At 39.4% G+C, this 11,448-nt stretch overlaps 1 protein-coding gene across 1 annotated transcript in view; it reads right to left on the bottom strand.

Annotated features, from left to right (window-relative positions):
* Positions 1–1,553, bottom strand: part of CDH5 (cadherin 5, type 2 (vascular endothelium)) — an 11,714-nt gene extending 10,161 nt beyond the window's left edge. Inside the window, exon 1 of the mRNA XM_010293405.1 lies at positions 1,365–1,553. Coding sequence (XP_010291707.1) covers positions 1,365–1,553 — 189 coding nt within the window. The remainder of the gene's footprint in view (positions 1–1,364) is intronic.
* Between the last annotated feature and the right edge of the window lie 9,895 nt (positions 1,554–11,448).

Genomic DNA, 11,448 nt, shown 5'->3' with positions numbered 1-11,448 from the left:
CTCTTTCATTTTTGTTTTCTATTTGGAAATGTGTCATTAAAATTTTCTTCCCTCGTTCCACATACTTAATCATGCTTCTGGCTGCTGGGGCTGCTGAAGAACAGTTTACAACACCGGAGAGGTAACATGAGAAATAACCTCATCCTTTTCTCAAAGATAGTATAGTCTGTGCCTTCTTTCTCAGTTTTTATTTATTATTCGTTCTAAAAGGTATAGACTTCCAAGATTGCCTTTTCTAAGACTGAGGATGAACATACAAAGGAAAGCATCCAAGGTCACGAAAGATAAAATCAAAATGTATCGGCATATTCCTGCAGCTGTCACTCAGTTCTGCCACGCTGCTGCTGTGGCCTTTTTTAAAGGGTTTATCAAGCGTTCGATCCTGCAAATGCAATGCGCTGAACACAGCCATTGCAAAAGTAATCAGAAGCATTCCACTGTTGAAAGACCACAGAGCACAGTACAAAGTGAATTACTCTTGTTTAGGACAGCTCCAGGAATAGAAGCGTTCTCCTCAATCTGCTACTGAATTGGTCTGAAATGAAACAGAGATACCCTGTGTTAGCTGAGAGCACCCTGTGGCCTCTTTTCTCTCTCTCTCGTGCTTTCTGCCAGTGAGCAGCGCTGATCCAGAAAGGTCTGTTTCACTTTGCTGAGACAGCCTTGACAGATGCTGATTGTTGTACATGGGAGGAAAATGTACAACTGCATTTATCTGAAAAGTGCCAAAGTAGTTCAATTTGAAAGACTAGATTGGAAGAACTTTGTCTGGGTGATATGCAGTTAATCATAGGATTTTATGAGCACTGCCCTGAAGAAAATGAGTTTGTGAGCAGGTCAATGCTTGTTATTATTTTTTAAAATTATTTTCTTTTACTTTGTGAAACAAATTTTTTGATTGTGTAACAGTATTCCTAAACATGCGCTTTTGTTTTGTATCCAAGCTGAGAGATGTAAACTGTATGTTTTTCAGTGCTTATATTTTTATTAGCTGACCTCCTAGGTTTTTGAAAGAATCTTGAGCTGCCAGAAGAATATTGACATACGTCAGCTGCCAGACTTCCTTCCTAACTGCACCTGCATGCAATGCAATTGTTTCTGCGCTGCGGATGCTCCATACTTGCCATTCTCTAAAATTTATTTGTATTCTTCAAAAGAATTTGAATCCCTTTGACATTATTCTTGGTTTACTGTCTGTCCACATTCTTAAGATTTGAACACGTTAGTACGTTGGTGTGAAGTCCCATTTCTATTTTCTGTTTTCCTCTTCTATTCTGCCTAGACCGCAAACAAGTAATACTTTTCAAGATACTCATTTGCTGTCTGCATTTCTAATTATTCATTGCTAACAGACTGCTATTTACCTTGCCAACATGGTGTGGTAATGGTGTATCAATCTCTTCTTTGATATGCATTTGGTTCCATATCCAGTCTCTCTTCAGTCGTTTATGACTGGCATTGTTTGAAGAAAAGTTTTGGTTTGTTTTCTGATTTTCTTTGTCAGCAAATGCTGGAGCCAAGAACAATGAGAAAAGTAGAATAAGGTGGTTCATCTTCTTCTGTAGCCTAGAAAGTAATATAAAATATGAAAACTATATAAATAACAACAGAATCAGATTAATCAGAGAGAGCACACATAGAAGTGCAAATGGAATTTCCTTCTATAGGAAAGTTCGATTACTTTCTGTATTTCTTTTCATCTGCCTTAGCATCAAAAATTGAAATATCAGGCTTCTTCCTTCCATGAAACAGTTTTAACTAGATGACAACTGTAAAAACCATCAAAACCATCCTAGTGAAATAAAAAATGTGCAAGTTTTGAAAGCTAGCATAAAAGCCAGCATCCACTTGAGCCACCATAGTTAATCTGAAGAGAAGATTCAGTAGCGAAGATCACTCATTGTGCATTACGGAAAGCGTAGTCCAGCTGCACAGTATAGCTCCTGGGGAGAGTAGCCATGGGAAGCAACACCAAGGCTGAGCCAGATCAAAGTTTAGGTTAACTCAACTTGAAATGAAATGTTCCAGCTTGACAAACCCAAATGCAATGTTTTGACTTGCCCTGACCAAAAATATGCTGTAGTCAGTATCTTTGTATGGAAAATACTGATTTAGAATAGAGTCTGTTTTTTGGGTGGAAGAAATGATTTGTGTGAAATTTTCGATCAATTCCAAGTACAATGTAGCAAATTATCGTGCTCAGAGAGCTCATTTATTGATTCAATTCCTCGCCTTTTGAAATGCTTGAAGACACATATAAGGCTCCTTTATCCCCTATCCTCAGGTTTTGCCATCTACAAAATGATAATTTGTGAAGTTATTCTCAGGTGAAACTATATATTTGCATCATATGTTAATATTAGCAAACTTTAGGCCTGACTTTCATATCAGATTGATAAGTTACTTTAAAGTAGCAAAGCTGATTAATTTTCTTACTGAATTTCCCCTTCCCAATACAAAGGACTCTCAGGGAACTCTAACACTCAAATAATCAGACTTTAAATTACACATAAAAGACTTTCCATTAGCTTCTAGGTGCTGCCAGCATGCACATCAAAAATAAAACCATTAATTGTGATAGAGAAGTTGACATCGCACAGGTTGCTAGATGCGAGATTAAATTAATATTTTCGACAGGAAGGTGCTGAGATGTTTCCAGAATTACTCTTTGGTAACTAGGCAATCAATGTTATCCCGTGGTGCAGCATCATTGTCAGTAAAAAGATTTTATTTACCATGAGATTTTGCTTTCCTGTACTTTCCTCTCCTCTACATTGTTGTACATAAGCTGAGGAACATTGCTTCTTCTTTGTGATTGTGTAGGAGATGACCAAATAAGGTGGCTTCAAAGTTTCTTTTTAATATCTAAGCTGTGTTTTATACAGTTTCATGGATTCATATAAAACTTCTTGATTTAGCTAGTTTGTTGTATTCTATGCACTTACTTTGGCTCTGAACGTTTTTAGAAAAATTAGTAAGATTTCATTGTTTTGCTTTGTTTTATTTGTGTACGTGAACATTGGACAACTGGAAACTGGAAGGCATTGATATGATTCTGTTGTGATTGCCTAAGTCTGTCTTTTATTCATAAAATTGTAAAACATGATAACCAAAGGAAACCAGACGGTTAACGTCAACTAGTCCAGGCTTTAGTTTTGGAAGAAACAGACTGTAGTGTTTAAAAAGCCATTTTCTCTCGTTGCTCTGGTACAGTGGAGATCTGTACTGCTGTAGTGAAGAGATTAGCTGGGAAAGCTGAGGACGATACTGCCCACTTCAGCTGCCATTCGTTTCACGGGAAGTGATAAATTTACAAACATCCTTGCATAACGCGTTTTTAACTTAAATAGTCAAATCTCCGCTAAAGCATACTGGTCCCAGTATAAATCTACTTTGTAAAGAGAAATTTTGTGTCTTTTGTGTCAGTAATATTTTCCTAGCATCTGCCTGCCTGTGTATGAACGCTCGGTTCAGAGCCTGCCGTGCCCTGGCTCCAACCCCTCGGGGTACTCCTCGCGCTGCTGCCGAGGGCGATTGCTAGTGGCAGCTCCGGGACCTTCGGTGTCCTCACGCAGGGGCACTGCTTAGCGGAAGCCGAAGGCTCAAATCCATAAGGAGTGTATGGTTATCTGTGTAGGAGCTCTGGGACTGTGGAAATATCCTGATTATTTCCGAGGATCCATGCAGCAAATGTGAGCTCTCCTTTGAAGTAGGTGACCTGTAGGTGTTTCACGGTTCAGGCCTTGTTTGAAAGCTCGGCCATTAATACAGAAAGTGCCAGACCGAATCTTTTGAAATATATGCACATTTCAGCTGAAACTTAAGCTACCCTTCCACTCAGCAGATCCACCTTTGTGTTCTCAGATTTTAAGGTGGCTCCACTTCCTTTAACTCCTCATTAATGGATTCTTTGTTCATACTTGTCCAGCCTCCTCGGTACGTTAACAGTTCCTTTGTGAGCAATTTGGTGGAGTTTGGTCTGCCCTCTGGTATAGGCTTAGGTCAGACACACACTGAGATAGAAGAGCCTCTTGCGAAAGATGACTTCTGCTTTGTCTTTGGCACGTTTCACAATTTCTCACTTTGGTAGAAGTAACACTGCACACTCGAGCACTTTGCATGCTGTCTTTTCTTTCAATTTGATGTGCATTGCTCCATAGGACAGTCTGACTCTGTGAAGACTTCCTCTGTGATACCATGCAAGGTTTCCATGTGGCAGCTGGAAGTCCACTGCTGTTGAATCCACAGCTGAATTCATCGCCGTATTTAAGAATACCCTTCTTTGGCAGCACATACAAACACTGCAGAAGCAGGACCCTGCCGAGCAGTAACTGGGTAAGGGCACCGTCCTGGTGTGAAGGCCACGTTCCATGGATGTTAGCTCTTGACAAGCTGTACTAAATGCTCTCTCTTCTTCTGTCCATGATAGTTTTCCTTCCCAGCAGATCTCATTTGAAATGCCAGAGGTAGCAGCAGAAGAGAGATATTCCCATGCCTGAGCAGGGGAATGCATTACCATGGAGTCAGAAGCAAGACAGTTTCTGAGGGATGGCAGGTGGATGATATGTAGGGATTGGCTTTTTGTTTCTTCTCGTGTCTGCTGTGGCAGCCAGGACTGAGAAAAGGAAATAAGATGCACCCTTTCAAGTAATGGCCCCTGCGGCCGCACGCTTCCAGAGAAGGGGACAGCACGGCATGGGCTGTGACCACTCTGCCCCATGCCTGGCTGTCCCTGGCATGCTGCCATGAGGTCCCATCACTGGTCTGCCTTAAAGTACAGTCTCCAGTACCCCTCTGTCACTAACTGATTAGACCAATAATTCAAACTTCTTTCAATTTAAGCAGGGACCGTAAATGTTTCTTAAAGTTAGCAGGGGAATAGTTTATTCAAATAGCAAAGTTTCTTGCTTTGCTCTTAAATTTTCTTTCAGCAAATGATGGGTTTTTCCACCAACATTATTCATTTGATGTGTTAAATTATTTTAGCAAATAAGTCTTGGTCTGCAGCGTACTATAGACAGTTAACTGAGAAATTCTGGTATTCAAACTGATTTATAAGACACATGACTGATACAGTGTAGTTTCTTCTCACAAATTGGGAGTAATTATTAAAAAAATGTCAGGTGGAGATACAGACAAAACTGTACTAATTAAAAGTGTGCATTTTACAAGTTGCTTTGGTAAGTAATCAAGTATAAGTTTGATGAGCAGCTAATATAAATAAGGTCTTCCTGTAATGAAAACACATTTGATGAAATATTCTTATGAACATTTGTGAGTTTTTTTAATGGTATTTGCCTCTTAATCTGGTTTACTTCTCACTCTAAAAATGTATATTAATACTTACGTGAGGTTAGTTTTGTTAGCAAAGAAATGTGTTCTACGCTTGCATGTTAAATAGAAGCTAAACCAGGTTCCTGTATGGAGACCTTGGTAAATGAGGAGGCAGTTGTAGCTGAAATGATGTATTTTTCTGGTTGAATTTGCAGTGGGTAAAACCCTACAATGCAGAGTAAACAACACTTAAAATTTTTTTCTCAGATGCAAAGCAATTACTTTGGTATACCATCTAAACACCTCCAAAATTACTATGTTCAGTGAAGCCATGATAAAGAGAGCAGAATCTGACCCAGGGTCAAGTAACAAAATGACCCCGAACAACCCTGCCATACAGAATCCATTTTTAACATTAATTTCTCATCTAGATGATGTTTAAGACCAAAGGTACATGTGTGAATGCAGTGAGCATTAAGAAATAGCATACCGAACACGGGAGGGGGATAAATTATCTTTTTCTTTTCAATGCCTGTAGTTTTGGTAAGCAGGCAAAACATTATTAAAAGAAAGGAGTCCTAGCAATACTTCATGCTGCCTTTAAGGGACCTTAAACGGCTGTGCAAACGTGAATTGATAAAGCCTCCTCATTTCTCTGCGAAAAATACTGCAGCTAGATCAAAGGCAATGTCCCTTTCAAAGGCACATTTGAAGCACAGAGGACTTAAATGTGTTTGCCATCTCTTGACAGTGGACCAGGGTCAGGAGTAACAACAGTCTCGGATTTTGTTCTCCCGGTTTCTTCACCTCGTAATTAGACAACCTTGCTCTAACCCGCTTCTAACAAACCCAGAGACACACGGCAGCAAAGTAATCACATCGGTACAGTCGTTACCTTCACTCCGGTTTCTGCTTGGCGTCTGAGTTGCAAAACTGTGATCCTCCTTTGCTCCCTTGACCTTACAGTGTGAGCAGAGTTGAGGGCACATAGTGAGTACAGTGAGAACGGGAACTAGGGTAGGTCTTCAAACGTTAGTGACATCACTTAAAAAAACCTGTGTAAGTAAGTTGTGCAACATTTGACTTGGAGCAATCATTTTTTTGTTACATTTTCAGATAGAATTTGTTTTGGGTGGTTACTCAGTATTTCTCTTATTTCTTTTTAAAGCTGTCTTGTCACGTGTCCTCAACAGTGTACAATGATTCATTTTAAAATAGGCCTTTCCTGAGAACACGGTGCTGCTCTTTCGTTTCCAGGTTATTGAGCTGATTTAAATGGGCCTACTGCCTGACTACCTGGCATTATATTTTTGATTGTCCTTATGTCGATTTTATGCATCTGAGAAGTGGTTTCCACTGATGACTAAACAGTCTGGAGTGCAAATGCCAACCTGAACACTGATTGTAAAATGGCTTTTCATACGCATGATAGTACCTTTGAGTAAATAGCCACTTTGATGACTAAACAATCTGGAGTGCAAATGCCTTCCTGAAAACTGATTACAAAACGGCATTTTATACTTGCCTATTATAGTACCTTTGAATGAATAGCCACTTCAGCAATATCTTAACTACACTTGCTACTTTAAAAAACCCGCACATCCCTCAGTATTGTGAGAGCACCCTTGCGTGCGTTTGGTGCTGTTCAGTTCTTGGTGTTAATGCTGCAGCGCTGTGTATCAGTATAGCTGAGGAGATAATTCAGCAGTTCCGGTTTTGGCTCCTCATATTTTTTCCAGGGAAGAAGAGAATAATTTTAATCTGAAAGTTCTTTGTGATTTCAGCTCCAAGCTTCTGGTAGGTGTGGGGAAGACGTATTAATGATTTTTCCCCCTGTCTGTTCAACTCCCCAGAAAATTCCCTCCTGGATGATACAAAATACAACTTCATCTCCTGGGTGGATGGAGTCCTTACCCAGGAGAGATGCCTCTTTCAGAAATGGAGAAATTTGGTTATAAAAGATCTACAAATACTTACTATGCATATGTTAAAGATTCATTGCCTGGTGGAAAGCAGGCAACCAGATTGGTCTCCCAGTCTTTCTGTTATCTCAGATACAGAACTGGCTAAAAATGGGGGAGGCAAGCACTGGTTTGGCATTTTTAAAAAAATTTTTTTTAAACAAACAAAGCCACCCTCTGAGCTAGCCTGTGAGAGCTTGTGTACTGAAGATGGGTGAGCAGCAATGATAAAATCTGCCTGAATGTCCTCACAGAGCTTCCTGACACCCCTGCTTGCATTTTAGCAAGTGACTTGCTGACTTCAGGATTAAAGTGCTATGGTAAATACTGAGAGAAGGGCATATGAAAAGGCTGAGTGTGAACTGAAAATAAGAAATGTATGGTCTAAGAAGACATTTGCTGTAAACAGAACGATTTTAGAGAAATGATTGAGGAAGAAAGTTGTAAGAGTTCACAAAGATCTCCTTTGTTCCTTGCCAAGAAGCTTCTATGAAAAAGGGATGTACAGATTGTCAGTTTGTTTGCTAGAAGTCACCTCATCACAGATCTGAAAGAAAAGCAGGGTGAATCAGGTGCAGGATCTGATCTTGCACCAGCAAAACCTCCTGACTTTACTGTAGTTTGTGTTACATCAGTAATGTGCCTGATAAAATTTTAGCTAGGTAGATTAACAAAAATAAAAACATTGGCATGTGTGAGGAAAGACTAGCCTGTAGAAGGTTTCACTTATTCTAATCTATGAACGGTGCAGTACTACAGATGCAGTCAGCCATCATAGTAAGCCAAAAATACTGTGCTTCATGGTCTTGTCCATCTTACCTCTGAATTGCTTTGAGTCTGACGCATCATATACAGGCATGACCTCCAGGACGAGCAGGGGAATAATTTTGCTGGTGGTGCTACTTCAGCTCAAACACTGTTCCTTACAGTACTAACTTTCAAAGGTATCCTGATAACTGTATCAGTAGACTCATAACATCTACTGCGCGTTAGCTGCGTGTGCAAGACATAGTCACGATCTCACTTTGGCTCACAAAAATCCTTTGCTGATAAACGCTGGTTTAGTTGAGAGAATTCAGATTCAAGTCTTTTGGACAGTCAAGCACCAAGGCTCAAAATCTCAAAGGTAGGAGGATATTTAACTTATGTTGGTTTTTCTCAAGTTCTAGTTGACAATGTATATTTTCCAAAAACTTACAAAAACATGTTTGCAGTTTGGAGAGTGCTGTCTACATGCCTACATGACTCCTATCTGATAAAGAATGGATTAGTTATAAAACTATCAAATGTGTGTTACTGGTGTAGGTTCAGATTCAATTTCCTATTCACAAATGCACGCTTGTTTGGCTTAGATCTTGATTTACCTGTACATAGCACCTGTACAGCTCAGAATCAGGTCTGAATTTGGCTCCTATTAGAATTCAAGAAAACCTCAAACAGTAACTTTTTCTGGGAAAATTTGGAAGAGATGGGCTTATAGATGGTGCCTAGCTGTTCTGTGTTCTTTAGGGACTCGTAGCCTTTTGTGGATAGTGCTAGTTTAAGTACATCTGGGGATCTGAAACATTTCTGTTTGTGGAAATGAATCCCAAAATTATGCAACTTCCACGTAGGCTGGAGAGAAGCTAGTTTTTGGGGTTTTTTTAATACAGCATGTCAAAAATCTTACATAGTGAAGTTATTCAACCAAGAGGGACTGCTTCTGTGTTTCATGTGCACAAGCTATGATTCCTATTCTAATCTTTAATTAAATAATTTTTCTATCGATCTATAATAGCCTGTTTTTTATCTGAGTTTCTTACTTGCAAATCTGATAATTGAGAAGCAACTTAAATACATGTTTTAGTTACTGGGCTGGTTTCTTCATGGACTTTAAGGAAGCATTATCTTTGGACTAGATAAATTAATAATTATTGAAACACTTCTGTTGTTGAAATGACAGTACAGTGTTTAAGTGAGGGTTGTTTGCTATGGTGAGCATGACATATGTGTTGAAGGTAAAAAATACTTTGAAATAATTAAAATGAGTGGTGAGAGCACTGACTTTCTCTTCTCATCAAATCAGTTATGCAATCTAATTGCTGTTTTAATGGATGACTGTTTTCCTTTCATATGAGCATCCTGGTATGTCTAGCAAGTAATTCACCAGTCTTAGTAAACCTGCTGGCCCTCTACCTCACCCAGGAGAGAAATATGTATCAGAGTCACACTGAATTATTAGGTGAGTTTTAAGAATCTTCTTCATTTCACACACTCAGCATGCAGATCATGTATTATGCCAGATGCAGAATCAATGTCTTTACTCATTTTTCACGATGATGTTATTTGTCACCACAGAGGCCGTAGAGATATTTGAGAGCTGATGGTAACCACTTTAAAACTGCACTGAAACAGTACATGAAGCACTGAAATATATATGTTTTGGTGCTGCTTAAGAGTTCTTACTCTGGCCATGCTACTATAGTCATATAGTGCTTTACTACAGAAACTTTCCCTGAAGTGACCCCAAAATAGATTAGAGTGCTTTAAAGAAGCAGCAAGTGGTATTGTCCAGTCTTTCTATGCATAAAGCTTTTTACTTCATATACAAATATGTTAGTACAAAATATAACAAGGGATAAACTCTGCTTAACCACAGTGCCCAGTATAAACCCAGCTGCTAAAGTATTTTGAAGTTAATTTGTGATTAAATTATTAAGCCATTTTGTGACACTGTTTCATAACAAATAAATATATTATCATAAACAGAAGATTTTGGCTTTCTCTTAGTTGTTGACAGCATGGACAGCATTGAGTTTAAGGTCATAAGCTACACCTCCTATAGCTCTTTACAGCTTCTGAGCTTTGGGAGCGTGTATATGAGGGCTGAATGACTCCTAAGGAGCAGGAGTATTCTGGTGTTCAGTGATTATGTTCAAACCCACAAGCAGAGTTTGGGTGTTGCTACAGAATATTATCACCTCTTCATCATCGTGTCATACAGATTCTGTGCTCTGTTGGTTTAGAGTGTTCCATTTTTTAAAATCAGGAAGCTTATAGTACCTATGACTAGTGTGATTTATTTGCTTTGCAGATGTTGCAGGGCTGAAACTAACAATTAAATTACAGGAAATTTGTTCTTGGCCACATGTCGTTTGATGACAGTTGCCAAATGCTGTTGAAATCTGAGCTATTTTGGGGGGTTAACTTTGGATTAAATACAGCCCTTCTGTTCTGAAGTGAGCTAATAAGATGGGTGGGATAAACCCTGCATGCATAGTTTGGAACTGCAAGCATTTTCACCTATGAATTCTTTGTCCAAAGTATAAAGCTAAGAGGAAAATATCTCCCATCCGGATTAATTATTGACAAGGATAGATGCTGAAAATAGTGATGAAGTGCCAGTGTTACAGGCAGGCAAAGAACTTGTTCTCTTCCTTGTATCCGAAACGTAGTTTCAGGGATGATCTTGAAGTCATGCGTACTCATTCCTGCAGAGGGTCTCACTGACTCTGAGGAATGGTTGAGGCTCTGTCAGTCTCAGCGGCCCATTTACGTGGCTGTAGAACCAGCTTCTTTCTCGCTTGCTTTAAGCCAATTTCCTTCTGCTTCACCCAAACTGTGCTCTCCGGCAGGAGGGACAGAGGTGCAGGTGTTTCAGCACTGAGTTTCCCTCATCCCCAGCATCTCCCACACTCAGGTGATGTTTGATTTTTGGGGAACAGGGGTGTGGGTGAGAAGGGGACAAGGGAATCCCCCCAAAATTATTTGGCTCATCTCAGTGCAGAAGGGGAACAATTCCGGTATATTGGAGGTGTTTATGATCACTAAAAAGATTTCTCAAGCATCTCGAACCAGGAGCTTTGTTTCTTACAATAAATGGTGTGTACATTTCAGAATTGATCTGTTTTGATACTGCCCCTTGGTTAGCTCTGCTGTACACAGAGATTAGCCAAAGCTGTCACTGAATGTTTAAGAGTTTGGCCAAACTGAAACAAAATAAGGTACACTATGAAAATAATGTATTAAAGAGCTTTTTCCACTTCCTTGTTGTTTCCAGATAAAGCCTTAATATCAGAGAGGCTTTTTAGCTCCAACTGAGTAGCTTTGATTAAGGAAAAGTCTCCATCCTTTGAGGAACTGCATGCAATAAATATGATTTTTTTTTTAAAGTGCAAGGTAGCTGTGTTTACAGCAGATAAGATTTTTTTGACATTTTCCTTCAACAAAAGCT

Source organism: Phaethon lepturus, unplaced genomic scaffold, assembly GCF_000687285.1.
Source record: "Phaethon lepturus isolate BGI_N335 unplaced genomic scaffold, ASM68728v1 scaffold7218, whole genome shotgun sequence".
NCBI classification, from domain to species: domain Eukaryota; kingdom Metazoa; phylum Chordata; class Aves; order Phaethontiformes; family Phaethontidae; genus Phaethon; species Phaethon lepturus.
This window is presented reverse-complemented; position numbering and strand designations above follow the sequence as displayed.